The 27,300-nt window shown below is 39.5% G+C and overlaps 1 protein-coding gene across 1 annotated transcript in view; it reads left to right on the top strand.

Annotated features, from left to right (window-relative positions):
- The first annotated feature begins 2,881 nt into the window (after positions 1-2,881).
- THSD7B (thrombospondin type 1 domain containing 7B) overlaps positions 2,882-27,300 on the top strand; it is a 242,827-nt gene continuing 218,408 nt past the window's right edge. The window contains exon 1 of the mRNA XM_041473183.1: positions 2,882-3,020. Within this exon, the coding sequence (XP_041329117.1) occupies positions 2,882-3,020 (139 nt within the window). The remainder of the gene's footprint in view (positions 3,021-27,300) is intronic.

Raw genomic sequence — 27,300 nt, 5'->3', positions numbered from 1 at the left:
TTTTTTGTCTGTGTTTGCCAGTTTACAGCTAGCCATGCTGACACATTTGGGAGCTGAGATATCATGTAACTAAATTTGATGTGAAGTGTTGGTGGCCTTCATAATGTAATTTATTCATGTTTCTGTAGATAGCATATGTTGCCTGTGCAATAATTTTTTATCGTATCAGGACAGAACAGCTACCGTTCCAAACTGTGTTACACAAACCTAGATACACAGACAAATTTGTATTGTGCATTGCTGGGGTGTAAATCAGTGGAATCTGTTGAGCTCTGCTGGGGTGGAGGAGATTAGAGCCAATGTCATGGTGTCTAATTTATTTCTGTTTTTTCTGACTTAATGTAATCTCTGTTCTTGCTCAGTGGGGAGCAGCAGCCAGTTATCTTTGTGGTCCTGCCCAAAGAATGAAACCCCTTGTTTTGGGCAGGAGGCTGCTGCTCCCAAGGAGGGGCTGCTGTTTGCTGACCCTTTGAGTGCTGAGATGCAGGCAGTGCATTGAGAAAGCAGCTCCTGAGCACTACTTGTGCTTCATTAAAAATCTCAGCATCTTTATCAGCTGTTATCTCAGGTTTCCTTGGATTTGCCCATTTCATGCCCCTGCCTGTTTAGGTTTTGGTGGTTTTATGGCATTTTCTGGCCCTGGAGAACTGCCCTGCAAGTGCAGTGAGGGCTGTCTGCACAGGGCTGGGTGTGTGGCTGCCCTCCAGTACTGAAATCTGAGCATCTGAATAATTTCTTCCCTGGTTTTGTGGTTTTCTGTGTGAAACACAGAGCTGGTGTTGGAGCCAGTGTCACTAACTCCTTCTCCTTCCCTTGACAGAAAGCTGGTGACTCTGTTTTCCCACCGTCATAGATGGTGACGGCGATGCTGAAGGCACTGAGCGAGTTGCTCCTCCTCAGCTCTTCTGTGTGAGGTGAGCAGCCATCCTGATGGGCAAAAAAATTCTGAATTGCAGGGTTTCTGAGGGCCCTTCTTCCCCACACCCCAGGACTTTACTGCTGCATTGGACTTCTGAATGATGCTCAAGATTTCTGAGCTTGTGTGCTTCTTGTTGTGGTCTGTGTTACGCTGCCTGGGTGTTGGGACTTGGTGGGTTGCATACTGAATTAAATGTGAATTCTGAATAAAATTAACCCACAAGACATAAGCATAGATGTGGTCCTTTGCCCATGTTGCTGTATTTGGTCAGGTTGATGGGTTTTATGTTGTACATGAGCTGCTGTTCATCTGAAATGCAGGAATGAGCTAAACCAGATAACAGATATTACATTGTCTCCCACTGTAGTTAGTCAATATCTGATTAAATGTAATTGCATGAATTTATCATGATAGAAACTGTTTCAAAGTAATTTGAATACAGTCTGGAATTAAAAGCTCTACTGTATATTCAGTGTATACAATTTCCAGATTTATCTTCAGTTTCTTATCAAGAACAACGCTGTGTATTATGTGCTATGACAATGTTGCTTTTCATAAGGTTAGGAATGTAATAGAATTTTCTGGACTGAACTTCTAATAACTGATAATTTTAATGAAAATCACCAAGATTATGCCCGTGAAGACAAATCTTGAAGACAGGTATTATCTCCATCCTTATGCAAGTACAGATGTGACATTTTTACCTATAAAAGTAGGATTAATCACTAATAAGTAGAACTATGTGGAGAATTTAAGTATGGTATAAATACATGGTATAAATACAAAAGCTGTTGCATCAGAAAAATTAATATGTAAATTTATGTTGAAAATTGTTTGATGTAAATTTGAGATTTCTAAATTGTTCCCACCTGAATGTGGATGAATCCAAAATAACTTGAAACTCATGTAAAGTCTGCCTAAGTGTCTAATTGGTCATCTTGTGGAATGAGACAAAAATATTGGAATTACTGGACTGAATAGGAATTTTTAAGATTTTATTTTGTTGTATGAGTTTCTTAATCTCTGCTGTTTGGAGCTTTTTTGTAGTATATAAACAATGTGGGTGTTTGCTGAAGCTGGCATTTAGGAGTTGGTCTCCTGCTTTGTATGGGAGACCCAGAGAAATATTTCTCCTTGCTTCCAGCACCACTCAGTGATTATCTTAATGAATTGTGTGGTGTAAAACTGCTGCAGCAGCAGGACTTGATCCACTCCAGTCTCATTCACAATGTGCCTCTGGTATTTGTCTGAAGTGTTGGGGAGCTTAATTAAAATCCCTTAGTCAGAGAGACCTCTCTGGAGTAATTGGTTGCTGACCTGGAGCTCAAAGATCCAAAGGGACTTGTATGAGTGTCCCAAATTCCACAGAAATGCCTGTGTAGTGTCTGGTTTTCTCTCTCAAGCTGATCCATCATGTGCTAATAAGCACCCCCCATTTCCCTGCTTTTCCTACTGCATTTCTGGTGTTGCTCTTGTGTATCCCATGTTTACACAGGGTTTGGAGCTAAAACACTTCCAGGCCTGAATCTTAAATGTAGGGCATGGACTGGGAGCTGAATTTTGTACATGGAATCCATTCTCACTTTGGTTTAGCCTGCCTATATCAAGATAACATTCCTAAAGCTGATAGAGAAAAGAAGGCACAACCACACGCTGCCACTGGATCCCTTGCCATTTATTGGCACTGGCAGATTTCTCTTAAAAGCCCGCTAGAAGCATTTACAGTGGCTTTGTAGGATGGAATAGTAGGTCCTCTGGGACCTAGGCCTTCCCTTCCCTCTTCCCTTCTTCCTTTTCTTTTATCCTTCTCCAAGTGAAGCATCTGTAACCTGAGACTTTCCTCATCAAATCTGCAGTGGCCTGTTGCTTTGGTGGTTTAAATATTTTAACAAGTCTTCTCTCTTTTTTTTTTTTTTGTTAATTCTAGGACCAAAGAATACAAGAGACTGAATTATCTGAATTATGCTTCTACAACAGAACTGGGTTTCTCCTCATTGGGCATGGCAGAGCCTGGGGAAGCCCTTCCTTTTGTTTGTTTTCTTAATGTTGCAAACAGCTGATCTGCAAGCCAGGAGAGGTCACCAGTTTGTCTGGAAAACAGGTAGGAAAAAGATAAGTTAGCTTCTCTGCTAGGTATTTGCTGTATTGAAGGATGACGTGATTGTCCTTTCTCCACTCTGTTTTAGTTCAATAATAAAAGTCTGATAATATCTTCTATTCTAATTTTTTTTTAATTCTGAAAAACAGGAGGTTAATCTCTGTTTGACATTAGCAATCTACATGTCTTTTGCAATTATGCACCCAGTACATAATTCTGGACTCCTTAATGCTTTTCATCTAAGAACATTTTTACTGGATTATTATCCTAATGTTGCTTTCTTTGAAATATTTAATAATTTTCTTTTAATTTTTGTATGCAAGGGACACACCAGCATCTCTCAGGATGAACTGAGTCAGAAGCCCGTGCTCATGGTCGATCTATTTGTAATTCCATTGGTGCACATAGTGAATTGTTTCTGTCCCTCAGTCAGGTTGGAGACATGCAGAGGTTGATTGTGTACCAGGTGTGGAAAGCTGTGAAGATGCTTTGGGAGCACCATGACTCTTGGTGCTGGAGTGGGTGGCTGGGAGCTGGGGTGGTACGGCTGCACGCAGCCAAACATGGTGCCTCAGATGTTTGTTTTGTAGCACAACACACAGCAGGCAATGTTCAATGAAATGGAAAGATTGGTTAATTTGGGAAATGTTTACTTAAAGTGCTTAATCAAAAATTCTGAACTGAACCAGGGGTTTTATTGCTCAGGATCCCTTTGAGGTTTTTGTGACTGAGCAACACAGCGATTAAATGTGATAGAAAAATAATTTCCTTTTTTTTTTTTTTCTTTTTTTTTCTTTTTTGTTTTGGAGAGGTTCTTTGGTATTTTGGTTATTTATTTTTTAATTACATTTCTGTAGAAGGTAATAGACTGAATTAGTGGAATAATGGAGCAATTTTTCTAGGAGAACTCCTGTTCTTCTGATAGGATCAACACAAACTTCTTGCCGGGCTGCTGGTATGGGAATCTGGGGAAGGGCTGGTAAAGTACAGCATGATACTGTATTTCTAAAGACTTTTGCTTTACACTGTCTAGCATGTGAAATAAGGAGGAAATAAACAATGACTCTCTTTTCTCCAATTCACTGTTATTTACACGATTTTTGAACAAGCTTTGAAAGGTAGAGTTGTTTTCTTAAGACAAATTAGAGCCTTCAGTGCTGTCTGTCTTCAGTCGTTAGGGCTGTGCATTGTAAATCATAAAACTTTAATTTGACTTGATGATTCCAGCTGAAAATAAGGAGCTTTCAATGTTTCAAAGGCACCTGGGGCAGATGTAATTAGAGCTAAGAAAATTTGGTGCCCAGGTTTGTGTGGGCACCGTTCTCTGAAAGCCCCACAATAGGATTGTTGTTAAGGTTCCTCTTCCAGATGCACAAGAAAATTGTCAGTTCTTGTGACTCCCACAGTGGATTAAAAATATCTGATCTCTCGAGAGTCACTTTAAAAACTTTAAATCCTAAGAGTATTTTGATGTACTTTCTCTGCTTATGGAGTGGCATGAGGTAGAAAACAAGTTTGACTGATATGTTTTCCAAATGAAAATACCTTGTGAGTTCCAGCTAAATGCATTGTCCCAACTGAGGAAGAATGATTTTTCTCCAATATTTGTAAACATTACCCCCTCCTTTTTTTTTTTTTCCCCATTGAAGCATTTTGAAAGTTAGCTAAAAGTTACATCTGGGGCCCAAATGTTTAGTTCCAAGTTGAAATTAAGAGTATGTTCACCCAAAACATTTTGTTTTTATGAGAAACTAAGTATAATTTGTGAAGCCCCTGCAGTAGTAGTGAAGCATCAGCATTTCTAAATCCTGAATCTTGTGTTTTTGCAGTTTTCCTGAGAAATAACACAGTGGGCAGTAAATGGCAGTCTGTTGTCAGGGTGGCATATGTGGCTTGGTTTTGTAAGCATTTTCATACCTTAACTGAAAAGGTTTTTCAGGTGTGATTAGTCACAAAGATGTGTCTCCCAGAAGATCAAAAGGAAGTGTTTTGGGAAGAGAGGGGTGGTGGCTTAAATGGAATGAGTGGATTTGGAGAGGTAGAAGGGTTAACATAACCCCTTGTGGTAAGATATTAATAATAAAACAACTCTGGGATGGAGATCTTGACCTGTTGAGACCTGTGGCTTGTATAATAATTGTATAAAAAATCATCCTATAGTGTGATGATTTTGTATTGTGCCCAATACAAAATAATAAAAGTTAATAAAAGCACAGCACAGTGAACCTAAAATTAAGTAACTTTTTAAAAATAAAAGCTGAGCAGATCCATTCCAATAGAAAGAAAACCTGCAGCTCTTGTCCTTTTTCTTAATAAAACAATCTGATGAGAAATGAGCAGTCCATAATGGGAACGGGGATGATCTGTTCTGTTTTTAAAGCTTGAATTGTCTGTTGTAAGCATGGCAAGTTACTTACCTGCTGGGGAGAAATTCAACTTCTTATTGAAATGTCATGCTTTATAATTAAATAAGATTATGCTACTGAAAGCTCTGACTTTATGAAAATGAGTTTATATGTACTGAAATAAATTTTCCTAGCACATACAAATCCAGGGAGGCATCCTTAATATGGATGGGGCTGGGGAAAAGGAAAAAAAAATCATATAATTGCTGCAGTTTATAATACAGACTTTTTTTAGCTAAATCCTTGACACTGTCTAATGAAGACTTGTACATTTTTATTCTGGGCTTGGTGGTCTTGGTCTGGGGGAAAACAACAGTACTGAAATGACTGCATCTAAAAAAACCCCCAGGCTCTGAAATTCTAAAACATGAGCACTTGGCAGTGTTGAGGTAATTTTATACAGACTCTTCCCTCAGCTATTCAGACAGCTATCACTAGCATGTTGCTTATTTGTGACCTTTCTTAAAACCATTTATTTTCAGCTTTTGGCTTCTAGAAGTTACAAATTAATATCTGTGTCTTCTGGTTTCTAGACATTTCTTGTCAGATACTCATTTAGTGGCCACTAAACATGAAAACAATAATCATATCAGGTAAATAACTCATCAATGTGAAATAGCCGAATAATTTTCTTGCACTTGCTAAATTTAATTGGACCTAAATTCTTGTAAATTAATAGTATTTAATGCAGTTGCCAATTAGCAATTTGAATATTTCACCATGCTAATCTTCTCTGACACTTGAGTAGTCCTAAGAGTTCCTGGAATTTCTGCAATGCCTGTATGCCTATGTTTTGATGATGGCCATTGAGGCTTTTAAAACTGTGTATAAAATATTGGCAAATATGTGAGTCCACATCATAATTCTTGTTTTTTCTTTTTTTTTTTTTTAGTGACGCTCTAAAATTTAGTTTGAAAATCAGTATTAAGTGTAAGACACATGCAAATATTTTGGAGGCTTTACGGGAAGGGGCTGATAATTAGGATTACAAGGTGCTGGAGTGTCTCTTTCCAGATTCTCTTTTTGTAGCTCATGGACAGGTTTCTGGCTCCCCTTCACAGCTGGTGTCTTCAGCTCCTCCATAAACTACACCTCAGACATGTGCTGTTTCCCCCAAAATACAAACAGAATGCAAGATATAAGGGACATAGCCCATAAAAGGCTCTCAGAGCAATGACATGGTTTATTTTTTAATGAGGGAAATATTGTAAAAATGTTTTTTCTGGGATGAAAATGCCCTAATTTTTAGAAAAATGTTTCTTTAATCATGGTAAAAATGCTATCTATCATGGAAATAACCCTCTGTCTGCTATGGAAGGGAAGAAGGGGATTGTTAGAAACGCAGATGATGTGTCCCAGTGAGTTTTCCTGCTCTAGAAAAAAGGAATCAGGATGGCTATTTAGCCCAGCAGGGATGTGCTCCCTGATATGAGTGGAAGAGCACTGAAAGTGAGGTATCAGACTGGGAAATGGGTTTGTAATGATTCTGATCACAGCAGAGAGATTTTTACCTGAGGAAGAAACCATTAAACGTCTGGAGTTCGTGGGCTTTTGGGAGCCAGGTGTGTTTGCCATAAGTACTCCTGCCTGAGGTGACCATATGAAAACTTTAATTTTGGAGTTACTACCTGTATTTGAAAGTCGTCCTTAAAATAGGGTTAGCAGATGGGTTTTGATCTTTAGTCGTTCTTCTGAAACAATCCATAATGGAAAAGGGACAAAATGAACTTGTCAGAGAAGAACTTCTAATGTGGAGGAACCTTTCAACCACCTGTGAGTGTGGGTGAGCCAGCCTTGGCTATGATGAAAAAGGCCTTTTGTTCTCTGATAATACTGCCATAAAATGCCCTTTCTCAAGATGGTAATTTCATGAAGGTCAAGTGCTGGTTTGGAAGTGCCTTTGACCTTATGTCTTAAAAGGCAAGCTTTTACCTAGGTACACCAAATGTTAAAAGGAGTCCAGGTATTCAAAGGATGTTACAGCTCAAACCTGCTGAAAGGAGCCTCAAAAATAGCTCTGCAACAAGTGAAATATTCCAAAAGCTCGGCAAAATGAAGAGTGATTATCTGTCCTAAATGAAGAAGTGGTTTCTTTGTTTGATGGGACAACAGCTCACGAATGAAGCACAAATGGCTTTTTAGTGATCTTTGTGTGGTGTCTGGAAGGTTTGTGGTGTATCTGACTGATGCTTCCAAACTTCTCATTGTGTGGTAAATATTCTAATTGGGGCTTGTTGTTATTACACTGCTTTGGTGGATGGAGTTATAAATGCTGAAACTTTGAAGTGGAAATTTAGCCTCAATTTAATCAAACTTTGTATGACTCAAAAGATCTTCACTATGCTAAGAGTGAAGAGAAGTGATGCTCTTGGGTTATAGATTGAAGTCGTGTAGTATTGGCAGCAGAAGCAGTTAGTAATTAAAAAAAAACCAACCACTATTAAGTTCTGTTCTCAAAATAACCAGGACGCTGCCATAAACCTGATAATGAAAAGCTGTTCTAAAATGAGAAATCTTATTTTTACCTTTACTTTATTCATGGTCAGTTTATGCTTCTGTTCCTGAGCCAGACTAGTCTTTAAGTAATTCTTCTTTTGGTCATTGCTGCTAATGTATTTATGAATTGAGGATGCCAAGCTTCTGGACCCCTGTGAGTAAACCTATTTCTTTGAACTGGTTGGTCAAATGAAATCTTTTCTTAGCAATGCTTCTCAGAATTATATCAAATCTCAATTAAGATTTCGCCTACTGATGTTTTATTGTATTTAATTGGAATTATAAATGTCTAGCTTAAAATATCTCAGGGTAATTTTTGAAAAAAATGTTTTTTAATGAACAGTTTTGTTTGAAGCAGTGTAGTTGTTCTTATTGTGTTGGCGTAGTTTCATTATGTAGCCATTAAAAAAGTGATTTAAATAAAAAAGTTCTAAATTTGTCTAAAGTAATTACTTACAAATAATATTTTATGAGACAGTATAAATTATGCTTCTATTTCTACAAAACATTAAAAACCAATAACATTTAAAGATTCAAAGGAAGTTGTTTCGCAAAATTTCGTTACGAGCAAAATTTAAAATGCTGGTTGATATTAGTCACTGATATTTGAGGGGCTTTAAGGGTGGCCTCAAAGCTAATCTCACATTTCCTCAGACAGAAGTGCAGCTGTTTCAGATTGATAAATATTTGGTTTTCTTTCTTCTTTGTTCCTTACAATTTCCTATCCACATTTCCACCCTTCTGTTCCATGAATCTCAAAATTTTATTACATTTCATTCTGCTGCTCCACCCATCTTATTCCACTTCTGATATTGGTATCATCATCTGGTCTTATCTTCTCAACAGCTGAATCCAGCTTGTCTTGGGATTGTGGAGATGCACCTGTTGCCTCAATTTATGACCCTTTGCAGGGGTTGGTCAATTCGTGGTTAGGTGGGTGGGACATGTCAAAGTTGGTGTTCAAGTTTCAAACTTATGTCCTCAGCCAGGAAATACTGGATAGTTTCTGGTGCACAAGACAAATGTGCACCAGAAGAGTTCCATAAAAGCTGGAGAAGCTTTCTTATGTTGGAACATCATTTTCCAGCCCGGTCATGCTGCTTGAGGTCTGCTGTTGGGTTGGATAAATGCCAGGGCAGCCCATGGCACTCCCACTTGGGTCGTGTCCTAATCCCACCGGGCTGGAAGTGCCGTGTATGGGACATGGATGAGGACCTGTGGCACAGGGAGTGCCAGCCAGCATCAGAGATGTTGGAATAGCTCCTGAAGGAGTTTGGGATGATGGTTAGAGCTACGGAAATACTTAGGCTGGTGCTGTTTTTCCTCATCTGTAAAACTTGGCTTGTTTATTAGCTCTGGTTTCCTGTGAGGAGCTGTGGACAGCAGAAGGAGGTTCTTGGTGGCACTGCTTAAAAAGGGAATCCTTGGCTTATTACCTTTTCCTAGAAAAGCACTCCACTGCAGCAGTATGGGCAGCACAGAGTACCAATCCAACTAAAAAGAAGCAGAGGAGGAACTGAAAGAACCCTGAAATAAATGCTGAAATTAACACTTGATGTGCCTGGAGTAGGAGTTCCTTGGCAGAGGCAGTGCTGAGCCTGGCTGTGGGCTGGCTGCCTTCAGTGGGAGCTTTTGCAGCATGTGCCTGGTCATTTTGTTATTGTTGGGCTTGTAAAACTATTTCAGCAGGTCTTTTACAGTAAGGCTGCTTGCTTTAGCAAACATCTTTGTCACCAGCATCAGATGTTCAGTAGGTGGTGGTTTAAACTAGATTACACAGGAGATTCACACTAATCTTTTAATGTCCCTCTTCTCTTCTTGAGAATAATGGTTTTTGAGAATAAGGTGCTTTTTCTTGTTTTTTGTTGGTATTGGGAAAAGTATGTTAGGCTTCTCATCCTTTTCTTTCCTCAATAGTTACTATGGGAACAGAGCTGGGGGTCACAGGGGAAAATCTGCAAAAGTGTTTCTTTTAAACAGTTCATTTTAAAAAAATAAAAAGATAGCTTATTATTGGAATTGTGGTACTTTTCATTCAACTTCGTTGGATTGCATTGTTGTACATATTTTAGTCACAAAAGCACAGTGAGTGGCAAGAAAAACAGATTGGGATGTTTTTGTAGTTTTTCCTTGGGGTTAATTTTTTTTAATTGAATGCAGCTGTTGGAAAGATTTCTGTTGTTATGTATAGGCAGAGCATTAAAAATGGATGATCACATTTTTAGCCTGTTTTAGTGGAGTACTAGATTTAATTATTCTGTTGCCCTTGTTCAGAACCCTGCAGGTTTTTTTTAAATAAGTATATCTTAAAGGTTTTACTTTGCCACTTAGTTGAATGGCTTCAGTGTGTAAGGGTAATCACTTCTTCATGCAGCTCTTGTGTGGAGCACAATTGTGGGTAAAAGTAACACAAAATTCTATTAGAAATCCCTAAAATACATGTTGTTATCAGTATGCAAGTTATGCTGCTGACTCTTTCTAGGGACTCTTCATGAGGTTTGGGAAATCTGCCCTCTGATACCCTTATTCCCTAGATTTTTTTTTTTCCTGCTGCTGTTTTTGAGACTAGTCCTGCCATTATTATTTTATTTTTTTTTTTCTTTCCAAAAAGAAAAAAAAAAAATTCTTTGCATTCTTTCTTAGTTTCAAAAAAATGTGCATGGCAAAAGCACAAAAAGGGAACACGAAATAGAGAAGTTGGAAGGGATATTTCATGGTAATCCAGGTTATTTCCATAGTCTTGACATCATTTAATTCAGTAACCCTCAGTTAGTGGATAGATATGATGAAATAACCACTTAATGCAGGAGTTTTGGATGTCAGAGCTTCTGTTTGCCTGGACTGAGACCAGTCCAAGAGCAGGGTGTGATTCCAGAGGCACTGTCTGGTCTCTACCTCTTTGCAGAATTCTGCAGTTCCTTCTTCCAGAGACCTTTTAAAGCTCATGGTTGAATGTGTCTCCGTGCAGTACTTGCGTGTAATAGTGATTTAGGATTATAGAGCTAAGTTTGGAAAAGCATGGTAAACCCTCATTATAGTGGTTCTAAATACATTGGTTCTGTATGCTGGGGGTGAGTTGTAGACAGTTGCTGAAGCAGATCCTGCTTTTGTGTGGCATGTCCTGGAAGGCCAGCCATGAAAAATCACTTTTCAAATGAGAACTTAATAAAAACTTTCCTTCTCTGAACGCTAAGCCCTGCTCCCTGTGCGATTAGTGGTTTCATTTCTTTCCCAGCAGTTGGGTAATGATTATGGCTCCAGATGCTGCAGGAGTGATAAAGAGAGTGATTAATTTCACTTGAAAGGGCATATGTTCAAAGAGGAGCCAGCCCAGGCTGCAGAGCGTGTGCGCCGTGGTACCCAGCTGATCCCAGGGACAGGACCAGGCAACCTCCCTGAGTTACCTTAAGCAACACATTTGCTGTTTGGTTGTTGGATTATTTTTCCAGGATCTGTTTAAAAGCTCTTCACAGCTCTGTGAAGCGGTGCTGTCAGATTTTCAGCTTTGGGGAGGGGCTGATGTCACCAGCACAGCCCAAGTAAGTGCGAGCGAGCTCGGGGCTGTGTTTATACCCTGTACAGAATTAAGTGGTAATGAAGGGTTCGTGTTCCCTGGCTTAGTCAACAGCAGCTTTAAAGGTGTTCCTACGCTTCATTTGCAAGAATAGTTCATGCTGTATGCCTCTGAAAAATTCTGACATTTAAAGCATTATATTTTCAATATGCTTAAAAATTAAATGTGCAAGGTAGGTACTTGTTTAAGACTTTTTTGACCCATTGAATAAGTCAACAGAAATACGAAACATGACTGGGCGTGCCACCCATGTAGTTAAATCCAGGGGACATCTGGTGTTTATTGTGTTACCACCTGAAATTTTTCACTGTTTCGTGTCTTTTTGGGTTTATTCTGTCACCCCTGAGATCCAAAGACCTTCAAATTTCAATAGTGTAATAATATCCACCTACATGTGAGGCATGTTTTACTTCTCTGCATGGTGACATTTATAATCATAACTTTCACAGGTTTGAAGCTGCTGAAGGGAAAACTTCAGTACTTGTGACATCTTTAACATCTTTTGACCCATTAGTTACATTTATATCACTCATCTGCTTCTAAGCAAAATAAACATTTTTATCTGTTGAAGATCTTCGCAGTGGAGACACTGGATAGAGACAAAATTATTTCTATACTTTAAATTTTCTATGCGTTCAATAAATTTTGATGTGTATTAGCTGCAGAGTTTTGAAGCAGCTGTCTGGATGGGGTACAGAATTAGAGTTTTTACAGACAAGGATTAAAAGGAGACTTTATTGATTAAACACCAGAAACTTTCTGGAAGTTATGTTATTAACTATAATGCTCATAAGGTAGGACTCTTAATTTTTTTTTTTTTTTTTTTTTTTTTTTTTTTTTTTTGGTCATTCCCTTAATATTCTTGGTTGCATTAATAAAATAATGCTATATCCAAACATAAGTGAAAATGAATTTCAGTGAATTGTTTGCAGCTCCTTGTATTAAATGCGTATGGTATATCACTAGAATAACTTATCTAAACTTCAGTATTTTCAGTTAAACTAACTCAGTACATCTGTTTTTCGATTTGCATTAAATATTTCATAACCTCTCTATAGCTGTATCTTGATTTAAAACGTTCTTAGTGTGAAATTTGTGATTCTGCAGATTGGAGGTTGTGTCTGCATTTATCAGGAGGCTCACTTGGGTTCGTTTTGAAGTTGTAGGAATCTGGTAATGGGGGTTTATCCAAACTTTTAACTGTTATTGATCCCACTTTTCTCTTAAGGAAATATCAATCCTCTATCTTCTGCATTCCTCTGCAAAATGCCAAGATGATCTTGCTTTTGGGATTGTCCCCGAACAATTTTAAACATGAGAGTGTGCAAAACAACCTTCCCCAAACCCCGAGTACATCCTTGCTTGCACAGCACTGGGAAAATTATCCATGTGTCTGAGTGTTTAATAGGTTGCTTAGATGTCAGTGCCTGTGTGTGTGTGTGTGTTTATGTTTATTTTAATTTTTGCCTGTGTTTTATGTCACCCGTGTATAATTACAGTGTTGCCACCCAGCCAAGGGCACTGGCATGGCGGCAGAAATAGAAGCAGAGCTGCAATGTTTTGAGAAGACTGGGGATGCATCAAATGAGAGACAGGGAAGTCAGAGTAAATGATGACAGTAATGTTATTGTGCCCTAAGGGTCTTGCAAAGTACAGTACTTAAAACCCAATTTTTTGCTTTGTAGATAAGTGAGCGTGTCTCGGTTAAATCAATATACGTGTGCAATAGATGATAAAACTTGGTATTACATACCTCCTTTGATATTTTTCATACTTACTGCTTTAAAGGTAGCATTATATTTATGTTCAGAACACTCCAAAGTACTTTATGCCTTTTGTTATGAGATGTCTAACATGTTGTTTGGTTTAGTAATGGGAGTTCAGGCAGCCCGAAATTGTCACTCTCATGTTGGGTGTTTATTGATGGTTAATTGACTGCTGACCTTTGCCAGGACTCCCTTCAAAGAGCAGGGGGTGATACCAGGGGATAGTAAATCCAGGAAATGGAAAAGCAGGTGAGAAAAGGTAATTCTAAGCAGTTACATTTAAATTTTGAAGTTGTTTTTTTTTAGATAGAAACAAAGGTTAAAATCAAACAACTCCTCACCCCCACTGCATTTCCCATAGATATTTCAATGTGCTCCAATATAAAAAAGAAAGTTTTACTTACTCTTCTTCTTCACTGTGATTTACTCGTCCTTGATTGATTTTTTTTTTTTTAATGGATGAGCCAGCTTTCAAAGTCTTCAGAATGATTTAATTATTACAGCACACAGGGCCCCAAATCAGATTTAAGGTTTTTTTTTTTGATATATTTTATGGAATAAACCAGCAAACAGATGCAGAGGATGGAAAGCTGCTGGTACTCAAATCAACTAGATGATTCTGCAGGCAGAAGATTCCCCATAGACCTTAACTGAAAGGTCAGGAGGTAACCTCAGTATGTGCCATTTAATCCAATGTCATTGGGATAAATGCATTGTAACTGTGTGTCTGTGGTTTTTCAGGAGCTAAAGAACTGGTAAAACTCACAGCGTTCTGGCTATGTTGCCAAATAAAGCTATGCTACATTCAATACAGCAGTTACATAAAAAGCATTATAGTCAGCTTCGATTCCAATACCAGCAGCATGATCAATCATTTTCAATCCAAGGGATGGTCTAATCGCTTTTTGTTGCTGCTTTGAAAGGTTACATTACTCAGTTATCTTGCAGCTGAGCAACCTTTTCGTGTTTACTTCATGTAGGATTTTATAAATGTTCTTTCTTTTACTCGGTGTTTTGGTATGGCCTGTTTAGTGAGAGTTAAAAAATTTCCCTAATCTTTCTTCATCCCAATAACTTTTTACAGTTCTTAAACCTTTTTGGAATAGAAGACCCATGATCAGCAAACAAGTGGTTTTTTTTTTACAATCTGTTTATCTTTATGAAATCCCCTTTTTGCTCCTGGTGCTGCTGCTGCCACTTCTCTTTCAGTGGAATAAGCATCCTGCGTAAGTAATCTCATCTGGCTTCATCCTGTGCTTGTTCCTGTGCAGTTCAAGGACTTCTCTTCCCTTGGCACAATCCAGCCTGGGACTCTGCCTGGCTGTTTGTTGTTCAGGGTCATTCCTGTCATCAGCAGTGGTTTCTCTCTCTCTCTCTCCCCCTCCTCTGCTTCGCTGTGTGGGCAGCACTCTGCAGGCTCTGTTGCAGATCTCTGCCCGTGGGTATTAATGGATACTACCTGGGAAACACTATTGAATCCCTTCCTTAATCAGGTAATTTGGGAAGTAGTTAAGGACAATTGGGTTATCATCATTAGGGCAGTGCTAGTGAGTTGGTACTTCAGTGCAGAGACATGAGAGAATGGGGAAAAGGTTTCCATCTTGCATCACCTCTCAAAGATAACAGGTGTTGGACTGATAAAGTGACAGATGATTCAAGGTATTTAACTTTTATTCTTCCCCCCCCCACCCCTGAAGCCGAGATACTTTGTGAAAGATCCTTATTTTCAGGTCTTGTGGAACCAGTTCTAGCCAATACATTTCTTTTCCATTTAGACAATATTACTCACAATGCAAAAGATTAACTTTTAAGCAAAAGGATACCTCCTTTTCTTAGAGATAAGGAGTAATTACCTGAGTAATAGTTACTTGAATTACTGTACTCTGGATGCTGCTTGTTGGCCCATAAATTTTTCCCTCCCTAGATCAGTAAAATGAATGTATTTTGCATGAATGAGAGCTAAAAGGTCCATAGCATTTCAGTTGTTTCTTTTTCCAATGTAAATAGCACTTGAAGCAGCTGGAAAATTTTAGCTTAAGAATAAATTATCAGAGATTTGTTCCTTTTTATGTCTTTGGTATTGGCAAAGCTGTCTTGTCGGTTAATGTATTGCTGATGGATTTTTCATTTATTTATTCGCTAAATCCTAGCAGTTTCCTTATGCCCAACTCAAATACACATTTTAGTGCCAGAAACTGTTCTGTTATCCTATGGACACACACACATATTCTGTTCTCCTTATCTTTGGGTAGCTGTTAACATGTGGAAGATCTATACTCTGGCTGAATATTTGGTGTATTTTTATTTTTACAGAACAAATTTATTCAGCCTGACTTCTATTTCCTTTGTGCATTGACAGCTGCATGGAGGTGCCATAGGATGTCACAGGAGTCTGCTGATTGTTAATGTCAGACATTATTCTGGATTTTTTTTTTTTTTTTTTGGTTCTTGTTAAAGTAAGCTGGTAAATGCCATATGTAAAATTTCATAGCTTTTCCATAAAACCCTTTTAGTATCTTTCTGGAAACTCTGGTGATAAACTTTCCGTTAAGCTTACATACAAATTAAATGTGAGAACCTGAGGCTAAAAGAAGTTGCTCCAAGGCAATGATTCACAAGGATGAAAAATCAATAAAAGTTTCATTAAGAAAAGGGAAGAAAGTTAGATGGGCTCTTTGCTTTGCTTTCCTGTGGGAAGCAGAGGGAGAAACCATTTTATTCAGCTTTATTCGTAGAAATAGGGATCATAATGTGTATGGGGGTGCTGCAAGTGGAATTATCTTTTGGAGAAGCTTCCTTGGCTGGTGACTTGGAACCTGTTCAGGTGAGTTATTTCTGCAGGAGGCTGCAGCACAGAACTGCTGCCACAGGGAGATGTATCCTCCCCTGGGCAGAGGTTTGCACATCCCCACTCCTCGGGGGCTCAGCTCACATCACGCTGAAGCCTGATGTGAGGGAAGCTGTGTTTCCCCCCTGTATTTGGGAGGGTATTCTGTTGAATCAGCAGTCTGCAGCAGCTGTGAGGGCGAGCAGTGGGAGGGCAGGAGGAGGCTGGGGGGGCTGAGGTGTGCACGCCAGCTCCAGCACAGGCACCTGCTCGGGCTGTGCGTGGGAACTCCTCTCTGCTGGAGTGTTGTCTTGTGGAAGCTGGACTTCTATAGCAACCATATTTCCCTGTCATAACTCTCAATCTTTGTTTTTTTTTTAGTTTTGCTATTAAAACTTGGTGATGACACATGTTAACAGTCTCCCGGTGACGTTCGGCAGTTGTACATCTGTTTGTTTTCATTAAATACTGTTTTTTGAAAAGTTTAAGGGCTGATCCGATTAAAACACAGTTAGGATGGAAAAGCTGGCGAGGTTCTCGCAGCCAAGAGCAAATTTATTTCTCCAATCTTGTATAAAAAAGCAGGAGTGCTGGCAGGGTTGAGTAGTAAATATGAGCTGTACATCTTGTTCAGTGAGCTTTTTCTGGATGCCTTGGGTGAACCGAACAAGTGAGTTAAGTGAAACACACGTGACTGAGGCTCTGACAGGGATGTGGTGATGGATTAAAATCAGACGAGTGAAGCTGCTGCCACCCCAGACCATCTGCCCCACTCTTTGTTGTGCATCCCAGAACAGCAATATTTGGTCTGTTCATGAATCAGCTTTTATAAAGCAGAATTTAGCCTGGAATTTGAAAGTCATCTGAACTGGGGCTGGTTTGCTTTAATATGCTTCTCCTAAATGGTTTTGGGGAGCTTTCAGACTGCCCCAGCTGTTTGATAAGGCTTACTAGAAATGGGCTGTTGTGTGTATTTCTGACCTGGGTAACGTGCTTGTGCTGCTCCCTCCCTTCTCCCTGCTCTGCTGCTCTGTGGAAGTGCAAATGTGCACATTTATGTGTTTGCTCTGTGTTGTGCCCACAGCCCCCCGTGTGTCCCTGTGCCAGCACTGCCTGCCCTGGGGGTCAGCACAAATGCTGCTCTCAGGCTAAAGTTTCCTCAATCTACAATTGAGGTGCTGTTTACCATTTCAATCCCATGGAACCACTGTACCCATTTGTAAATATTCTACCTTAAGAGCAAGCTGCTATTTTTTGCTTAAATATTTGTCTGATAACGTGCAGTGATTGCCTGACTTGCATCTTTGCCTGCAGTGCACCTGAACCGTAATTTGAGGAGAAGTTGGTTTTGGAGCAGAATTGGATCAAAGTTGATTAGCTAGAGCAAATGTGGTGTACCACAAACTGATGCTGGGTTGTGTTGAAAGCGATAAACAGGAATAAACAAGTGTATGGGGCTGGAAATCCCATGCCTGCAAGTGCCATGGGCTCCAGGGCGACCTGTTCACCTTTCCCAGGTTTTGAACAGTGGCAAATGAACAGATTGGATCAGATCTTGTTTCAGCATCGTCTGTTTCCACAGCTGAAGCTCCCATATGATCAGATCCTATAAATTATTTAAGACACAGAAGCTGTGTAACCAGAGTCTCCCGTAAAGGTTAAGGCTCCATCTGTTCTGCCAACCTCGAGGACTGTGCATTTCATGCCATTATCTGTATATTGCTGGGTGACATTAGAAGAGTCAGACACATTCAGATGTTGCTTCCTATTTGCTGCACAGCACTGAAAGCCTCCCTGCATTAGCCCCATACACCTGAGGTGCTCTTGGCCCAACTTCATTCTCAGTCAGTGAGAAAGGAGCTGAACTGGGCTGTGCACAGCACCAAGAGATCTGAGATGTTCTTGAAAAAAAAAATTAAATAGGAAAACCCCAAAAAATCCAGTCTTTTGGGTTACTCTTGTATATAGTCTGTCTTGTTTAAAACATTTTTTCAGTTTAAAAATCTTACAGCTAGTCAGTGTTTCAGTGATTCTGTTGAGAAATGAGAGTAGCAGAATTTCCCATATAACACCACCAAATAAAATAATTCCATGTGCAAGTGGTGAGGAGGATAAGAATGGAGTTTTGGAAATTGAAACTCCTTTTCCAAGTTCTTTTCCAAGTTTCATTTCAAAGAGCAGGAATCGAGTTTCTGAAAAGCTCCCTGAATTTTGCTTTGTGATATTAAAATGAAATATTGACATTGTTTTCCTCCTCCAACCCAAGTGATATGTATATTCCTAGGTAGTTTATGCTGCATATATAAAATCCTCAGAGAAATGTATGTTCTTAAAATGAGCATAGCTTCAGGTGTAGGTAAAGGAGTTGTTGCAACTATCACAGCTATTTAGACTAAAAATATGGGAGTAAGGAAGGATGAAGTTTGGTCTTGTGGAGGAAGATTACAAACTTCTAAAGCTTCATTTTCAGAGCTTTGTTTTCTCCTGTTCAGTTTATTGTGACCCTTCCTGAAGTCTCTTTCTTAAAGCTGGATGATTTCCTTTGAGTTGAAACCAGGTGGGATTGTAGATAAAATATCTTCTGGGTAGCTCCTGTATAATTTTTCTAAGTATAATAATTATGTTTCAGTCTTGTACTCTTCTGATGCAAAACCAAAACCCAGGTACTGTTCCGGCTTTTTTCTGTGAAAATATAAAGCTTTAACAGGCATGGTGGTGACAGCTGCCTGGTACCTGTGATGTTACTGGTTGTTAAAAATTGTGTTAATGGGCTCTGTTCTGGGGAAATTTATAACTCACAGTTTTGGGAGAGGTGGAGAACAACCAAAGCTAAATAAAGTAGGTTGTTTTCTTTTTTTTTTTCTTCCAAATTTGAGAAGATTTTGTGGCAGATTATGTTTGGCAGGCTGGTCTGGCCTCATCCAAAGCTTTTTGTGTGTGTGTGTGACAGCTCAAAAGCAGAATGATTTAGACCCCCTTGCTGTCATATATTAGAGTTCAGCATTTTGCAGCTACTGAAGACAGATCAGACAGAGCTGATGTGCTTGGGCAGAGAACTCATGTGGGAATTTATGGGTGGCAGCAGCACAGGCGGTGCAGAGGCTCCAGAGAAATCCTGTTTTTGTTGTCTGTGGTGATCCTGGTGGCGTGACCAGGGAATTGGCATCATCCCTGGCATCTCTGGGCCCTGGTCTTGGAATGTGTTTGGACTGGGCTATGGTGAGAGCCCAGGAGCTGTGCAGCAGTTTCAGGGGGTGTTCCAGGTGTGCACCCCTGCTGCAGAGTAGGTGAGTCTGCATTGAGGATTTATCCCAGGGCTGAAAAAAAAAATTAAGAAGAGGCAGTTAAATCTCTCTTTATGCTTTCTGACTTTATGGGATTTCTTCGTTCTGTGCCATGACTGAGGTTTTTTGAGCTGAATGCTGAAAATATAGCAGAACATAAAAGCTCATAAATTTAACAGAAGGTAGAAAGGCCATAGAATGAATAAATATATTTACCTCCCAGGAAATACCTTTTGCCAGGAACTTGTCTCTGTTCAGGTCGGGCTCCACCTTCTCAAGCGTATAAACTCCTGTGGATCTTGTTTCCTGAAAGGGATCTCTCCCAGAGGGCTTTAGTGGCTCCTTGGAAGGAAAATAACTACTGAGGGCAGATGGGCACCCTTCCTAATTTTAATGCAATCACTTATCTTCTTGATACTTTTAAAGGAAGTGAAAGAGTGAGAGTGGCCTAGAGCTGCCATCTCTTTTCTCTCTCTTGCCCCTGCACTGCCAAGCCAAGCCCTGTTTCCTGCCTGCTTTTGTGTGGACCTGTCCTGTCCCTGTGCAGCTTTGCATCCATCAGGGAAAGAGGAAAAAAAAAAGGTGAGATCAAGGTTAGTGGCTGTGTAGGACACACTGCACTGAGGGCTGTGATGGAGTGGGAAGAAGGATGTTTGCCAGCACGTTACTGTGCTCAGGGTCATCAATAAAAGGAAATGTAATTGTCACTTTTCTTTTGCAATACTTTCCCTTGGATTGTTTTTCCCATTTCTCTGAATTCATGGTTGTGACAACAGATGCTGTTTATGGGGACCAGTCAGCAGAGAGTTAAACTGTGGTAAATGGTATATAGTTCACCTAGCCTTAGCAGAATTGCAGGAAAACAGAATTTACAGGAGAAAATGAACAATAAAATCCAACATAACAAATTGGGAGTTGCTAACTGCTGCTGTTGTAGCAGGCGTCCTCCTGCACTGTGACCTGCCAGGTGTTCTTTGTGCTGTTGTGAGTGCCTTCTGCTTTGGAGGGAAAGCAATTCAGTGAACTGAGTGAGACAGAAGAGTATATCTGTGATTTAATAGTTTTGTCAGGCCTCTGCTTATTCTTGGATAAATTCTTTAATGGAAGAAATAATAAATTTGATATTAAAACGCATCAGCTACCCAAAACCACAGTGGACTTTTTATGTCACTCACTGAAGAGTGATCAGGCTTACCTGAAGTCAACTTGGCATTATTATTGCTCATGTCAAGATGTTTTGCTCCGTTTAAAATATTTTTCTCCCTGGTCAGTCCTCAAACTGATCAGTAATTTCCTTCAAGGGGCTGAATTAGCGATAAAATGTTTGCGAGTACAAATTTTATGAAACATATTGTTTCTCAATTTGTCAGAAGGACAGGCAGGGAAGGCTGTGACACCTTCCTGCTGCAGTGGGGAGCTACTCAAATAATCTAACATGAGTCAAATCAGGATCAAAGCACTGCATTGATTTATTAATGGGACGTAATTAACCAGCAAGCAGTGAACTGTATGTTCAGGGCCAATATCAGTAATGCACCAGCTGAGCTGCAGTACAGGAGGTTTAATATAACTTTATAAACACCTTTCAAGTTATAATCCCCAAAAGTTTCTAATCACCATCCCAGCTCCTGGTTGTGGTTGGGGTCTTCTCCCACAGATGATGTGGATGTTGTGCCCTGTGCTATCTGCCTCCCACTGCTCTCTCTCCTCTGCCATAAGAAGAAAAATCCTGCCTTTAAAAATACTTTTCAAGAGATTTCTTTCTTTGTTTCAGAAGTCTGTATAATTCTTTGGCTGTTGTTTCATCTGGTTGATGGCTCCTGGTCATTCTCTTCAGTGTTGGACAGGCACCTTTTTTGGCAGTTTTGGGTGCTCACAGTGCCATACAAAACTCTGATAAACTACATCTTGGAGTGGTTCTTGGAACTGCTTTTTCTGCAGATGATATTTAAATCCCAGCCTTGGGATTACCTTAACTTAATGTACTAAGCAATGTGATACAGCTGTGGCTGCTCATCTCCCCACTTATCTCCATCCACTTTGCAGCTGCGTCTTTCTGTTATTTGCTAAGTGGCCTTTCCATTTATAAGGAGGATTCAAGAATAGATAAAAAAACACTTGCAGTTTTTGCTCTATTATACCTCACTGTAAGAGACCAAATACTAGTTTCATTTTAACAAAGAAGAAACACTTACTCATGTCCATAGCTGGCTTCCTCTGGGTAAATAGGCAGTTTGTCTGCAGTAATTTCGGAGTGATGGAGCACTGAGATAAATTTTTAGTGTTTTGTTTAGTTCAGTTGATGTAATCTCCAGTCTCTCACTCAGTTTTAAACCAAAATATTATTCTGGATATCAGTTTATGTTTCTGGCTTATTAAAGAAACAGAACATTTCTTGGCAGGTTAATGATCTGTTGCCAGTTTACCTTTTCTTCCCCTTTTATTCTCCACGTTCATGGTGCAGTAGAGTTCTGTGCTCAGAGTTGTTGCTGATGGGAAGGAAGTGTGGTACCAAAACTCTCCCAGTGTCTTGCCAGTGCTGCACTGTGTGCACTGACAGGGCTCTTTGAATCATCAGAAACAATGGTAGGAATAAAATATGTTTTAAAAAAGCTTTTGGTGCAGGGCTCTCTGGGGTTTCCAACCAGAAATGTGTGGAGCACAGGCTGCAGTCAGGGCACTGCTCAGGAATTCCTGATATCTGTGTGTCTTCTGGTCACTTGGGTGTCCTTCAGGGCACAGTGGAACCAAAGTGTTCAATCCAGGGCAGGGAATGGATCACTCAGTGTCCGAGAGGGATGGGGTGAGCTGTCTGATGGTGACTCCACAGCACCCAGGAGGCACTCAGTCATATTGTTGGCAGCATTCCTTTAGCTCCTGATATTCTTGAAACCTCATCTGTTTCTTAGCCTTGATTCTAACCAGCTTGCCCATCTTTTTCTTTACCTTTTGTGGTAAGTTATAAAGGCTAATCTGTATTAATTTTTTTATTTTATTTTTTTACAATTTTATGTTTTGCATGATTGGATTTCGGTGATCCTTTTTAACAAGCTTGTGCTTATTTCTAGCTTTTTCATAAAGTACTTTGCAATGGTCATTTACATCTCTTGTAAAGATTTTGTTCTATTTGATTTTGAACAAAATTGTTTCAAGTGTACAGACATCACCCTTTTAACAACAGTCTAAATAGATATTGAGTTGGTAGGCACTCAGTTCTTTTACTTATGATTTTTCAGCTAAGTCAGAATTACTCACAAAGCATAGGCTACTACTCTGTTGTAGTTTCCTTCTGTTCTTTCTGGTGCAAGTACCAGCAGCTGAGGCTCTCCTGGTAAATATCCAACTCCAAAATCTGTGGAAGAGATATCTGAAATATTGAATCCAATTACCGAGTTTTTAAAGAAATATTTTACAGGCAATTAACCATGACTACCAGTAATTTTTTTGAAGTGTTATGTTGTTTTGACTGCATACCTAATGATGTTTTAATAGATGTCAACTCCTATGCAAATACAAGAATTAGAGACGAGGGTGGATTTTTCAACAGCACAAAGGATAATTGGGAGTCTGACTCATATAAAAAGTTAATACAAGTTGAGTGCCAAGCCTTTTCGTGCCTCTGAATACCTCATACAGAAACATAACTAGTCAGTGCTCCCACTCTATGACCCTGGAGCAGTTATGTACACATTTAAGATTAATTTCTATTTTGGCTTTTTAGCATTTTTTCAAAGTTAAATGTACATGAGTTGGCTGAAGTGAGTGACACTTGTGTGTGTGGAGTAAAATGTGTCCCGTGGGTGTTGGCTGGGGGTGATGGGTACAGTCAGTACTGCCAAGGTGCTTTTAAAATCCTTGTTGGAAATGTCAGCTTGAAGACATACTCTAGGTAGGTCCTCTCAGCTAACTACAGGCTTTTCATTGAAGGCTGAACATTTTGATAGCCAAATGTGTCAAAACTGATCAGCTGCAGAATTGCTATTTGTGTGTGTTTCTTGAAAAGTGGTGTTATCTAAACTTTTTAAATTTTTTAAAAATAGTGCTGTTATAATGACTCAGCCAAAGGAACCCTCTGCTGACAGTAAAAGGAAAAGCCAGACTTTGAGCCTTAGATGACATTCCTTGTTATGGTAAAAGCTGCTTTTTGGACTTCATGATTTCATGATGCCTGTCAGAATTCACTGTGTTGTTCTTTTTTTCTCCTTCAGTAATCAAGATCTGTATCCAAGCTAGAATTTCATTTAACCAAGAAGTTAAATAATTTTTCCTCCCTTAAGCTGTATAACCACTTTTTGTGGATACACTGGCTCTGGTCCAACATTTGAGTCAGCACGAATTTCCACGGACTTTGTGTGAGGTCTGCGGAAACAAAATGATGAACACCACAAACCCAGGCACAACTCCTGACAAATGGTGTCCCAGCAGACAGGTTGATTGCTGGAAAACATTAATCACATAAATGCTTCTTAGTAGTTTCTTTGTTGGTGTAAGGCCAGGAGATGATCTATGTGAGAGTAAAGGTGTGTTTCTTACTGACCTTCAGCAAACCGTGGTTTTCCCTGCTGTCAAATGAGCCCAAGAGAGCAGCAGGAGGGGCCAGCCCAGAGTGCCCCAGTGGCTGCCCCTGTCCCCAGCACTGCCCATGCTGGCTGCCTGTCATCCTCTGTAAAAATGGGGAGAACATAGAGACTTTTTAGTGTCTCCTTGCACTTCTGGCAGTTTGGAGTTTTAGGAAGCCCTGAGCTGCACCATTGTGAGGGATAATAACCTTCACAGCCCTGACGAACTCTGCCATGAATCTGTCTAAATGACTCTTGAAACAATTTGTACTTCTGACATCCAACCATCTTAGAGCAGCAAGGCCCAAAATTTAATTCGTTGCTACCCTGCTATGGCAAGGCTGAAAGAGAGGTTTTGCTAACTGTATCCTTTGGGCTAATAAATCATCCTTTTCTGTACAGTTCTTTCTTTTTAACTGAATTATGCCTTGTATTTTTGTAAGGTTTTAAGATTGCAGCCTATCAGCTAGTGGTGCAGGGTTAATATTCCTTTTTCATTCCTTTCCTCTTAGTGGTTCTCATATTGCATACCATGGATAGTATTTGAAATATTTCATCCTGAAAACCTGAAGCATTTAGTGGCACTGAACGTGGGACCCTGAGATGTTTTTTTTCCTCTTTTGTATACCTGCAGCAGCAATCATAAGTACCAAAGCCAGCTCTAAGATTTGCTTTAATAAGTCTTTAGCTGTGTTGCTCCAAATGCCCTGCTATTTTCAGAGCCAGGCAAGCAGCAGTGGCGTGGTAGGAGCTCTGCTGAAAGGCTTGGAGCTGGAAATGAAAAGGGGAATTGTCTCCCCAGGAAACAGAGGATGCACTGGGAATGCTGCACAAAGCCAAAGGAAAGATGATAAATAGATTCCTTAAGGCCCTGGATATTGCATCCTAAAGCTGAAGTCCTCCAGGACTGTGTAGGTAGTTTGGTAGCACAGCTATGCTCTTCTTAAATATTAATTGAATCTACTGGCAACTTGCAACGTTGCAATTTTTGTTTCCCCATTCTCTTCTTTGGGGAATCTGTTACATTTTCCCTATGTCTCTATCTCTGGTTCTGTCTCTTAAGTATGTACTTGGCTGCTTGCTGCCAAATTACATGTTTAAGAGGTGAAAAGAAAACTTAATGTCAGCCCTGTCATGGACCTTTTCCCAACCTTGCTGTGTAATGCCCATCTGTTGACCAGACTGATGGAATGAATGATGAGAGATACCCTGTGAGATGTGTCAAGCTATTGAAAAACATTTTTTTCCTGTTTTCCCTTATTGTAATAAAAAAAAATAGATCATTAAAACTGTTTTATGAACGTGAATGAGCTAGAAAATATTATGACAATGAAAGTTACTGAAGATAGAGAAATGAAATTTTAAGATGAGATTTATCTTCTTACTCTAATTTGTACTCCTGCTGTACTGTAAATGTAATAACCATCAAAATGAAAAATGCAACAGATTGATAATACCATTGAGTTTTAATTAAACCACTGAATTGAAAAGGGCCCAGATGGATAACTGGAAAATGTAGTTATAAGCCTGGTATGAAAAATGCTGGATTGCTAGCAATATGTCTTACAAATAAATGCTATGCCAAAAATAATCTCATTTTTAGAACATCTTCCTAAAATTAATCATTAAAGTTTCTAAAACAGATGGTTTCTAGATTTTATTTAATTTGGCTGCCAAGCAGTTACCCTAGATCAGGAGTTGTGCTTTTAACAAATCCCTGTGTGAGAGGCTTGTCCAGTGCTGTGGTGTCCCAGGAAGCACAGAGGTAGTGCCAAGGAATGTGAATGCTCCAGTGAGTAAAATCCTGCCTTAAACTATTTCAGTGTGGAAATTGCATTAATTTGGCACACAGTCCTTAACACACAAAGTGATTCAACATGAGATAGTGCTAAACACTGCCCAAGCAAAATACATCCTTTACTCCTGGTATTTTTAAAATTATCATGTAAGTGGAGACTCTTAATCAGAGGTGGCTCCATGCTGAGACCTCCCTGGCCTCGTGTCCTGGCACATTACTCCAGGTAATATTTTTTGCCACTAAATGAGCTGGTGTGTGAATTCATATCTGAGTGTGTGTGCACAAGTGAGTACAAAACCTGGAAGTTTTCCTGATTTTATTTTCTGATGAAGTCTTCTGAAATTATTGTCGAAAGGAATCTTCATCCTCACGTTATGTAGTAGATAGCTAAAAGTAAAAAAGCACCAGTCAAATTAAATTAGCTGTGATCAAATCCTAAAATTAGCATAGAAAGTCGCACTAATCAATATCTTGTTACCTTCAAAGCTTGTTATCTGTACCTTCTCATGAATTAATTCTAGAAACTTTATGCTAAATGATGTAAAAATTGATCAAAAGCTAGAAAAAAAATTGGTGATCAATAAATTTCTTCTAGGCAGAGAGAAATTCATTAAATTCTATAGGTATTACATTGCCAGATATTCTTACCCTGCTCTGTTCTAATCACTACATTATTCTTGACTGAAAGCACATTAGCTGTAAAAATTCATGAAATGAGAAACAGAACATTATAAAGATTTTCTTGGGATTTTGTCAGTAATGAGTTGTGCAGAAAAGTGGAACACACTCTCCTTGCCAGTGAAGATGTGCTGTGTCTGGTGCTGCTTTACACTTCAGCGTAACTGTGCTTTTTGTCATTGCATAAGAAATTATTTCCTGATAAATTGGGAGAAGCATAAAATACACTTCTCTTTTTCCTACCAGAAAGATGGAATTTGTCTTTCTCTAGCTAAATATATTTCTTATAATAAAATTGGGGTAGGAGTGATGAGGTTCAGCATGTCATTCAGAGAAGTGATTGATAAAATACTTTTTTACTTTGTTGGCTTTTCCTGTGGTGATCACCTGTATGATTTTAGCCAGCTGTTAGTGACCATGGGACACCTCTTTGGGCTGAGTCACCTGCTGCCCAGTGCTTTGGCTGCTTTTTGAACTATGAAGTTTTATTTTCTGGCCCTGTGGCTGCAGTGTCTGTTCTTTGCAGCTGTTTAGGGCTGGGTAGGATTCCTTTGCTGATCAGCACAGGTGCCCTGTGCTCCAAATTAAATCATATTTAGGAGCCCCCTGGCTGGATGCAGTACTGAGGAGCACATGCCTGTGTGTGTGCTCCCAGGAAACCCCTCTCCTCTATTAATTACCATTTTCTTACCCTGTTTTACCTGATGCCAGATGTTTTTCCTATCATGCTGCCTGCCCTCTGGCCTTTCTTTCCCTGTTCTTTTTGGTATTATTTTTCAATGCTTTGGCTTCTGTATGGATGTCACTAGGAGTGAAAAATAGGAGTTGTTGATATTCATGTAAGTCACTTTCCTACTACTTCAGCTTATTTTGATGATTCAGGAGAGCCTACACAT

The sequence above is a fragment of the Pyrgilauda ruficollis genome, unplaced genomic scaffold (assembly GCF_017590135.1).
Source record: "Pyrgilauda ruficollis isolate IOZ18807 unplaced genomic scaffold, ASM1759013v1 scaffold3, whole genome shotgun sequence".
Classification (NCBI taxonomy): domain Eukaryota; kingdom Metazoa; phylum Chordata; class Aves; order Passeriformes; family Passeridae; genus Pyrgilauda; species Pyrgilauda ruficollis.
Note: the sequence above shows the minus strand (reverse complement) of the source record. Positions and strands in the feature narration are given on the sequence as shown.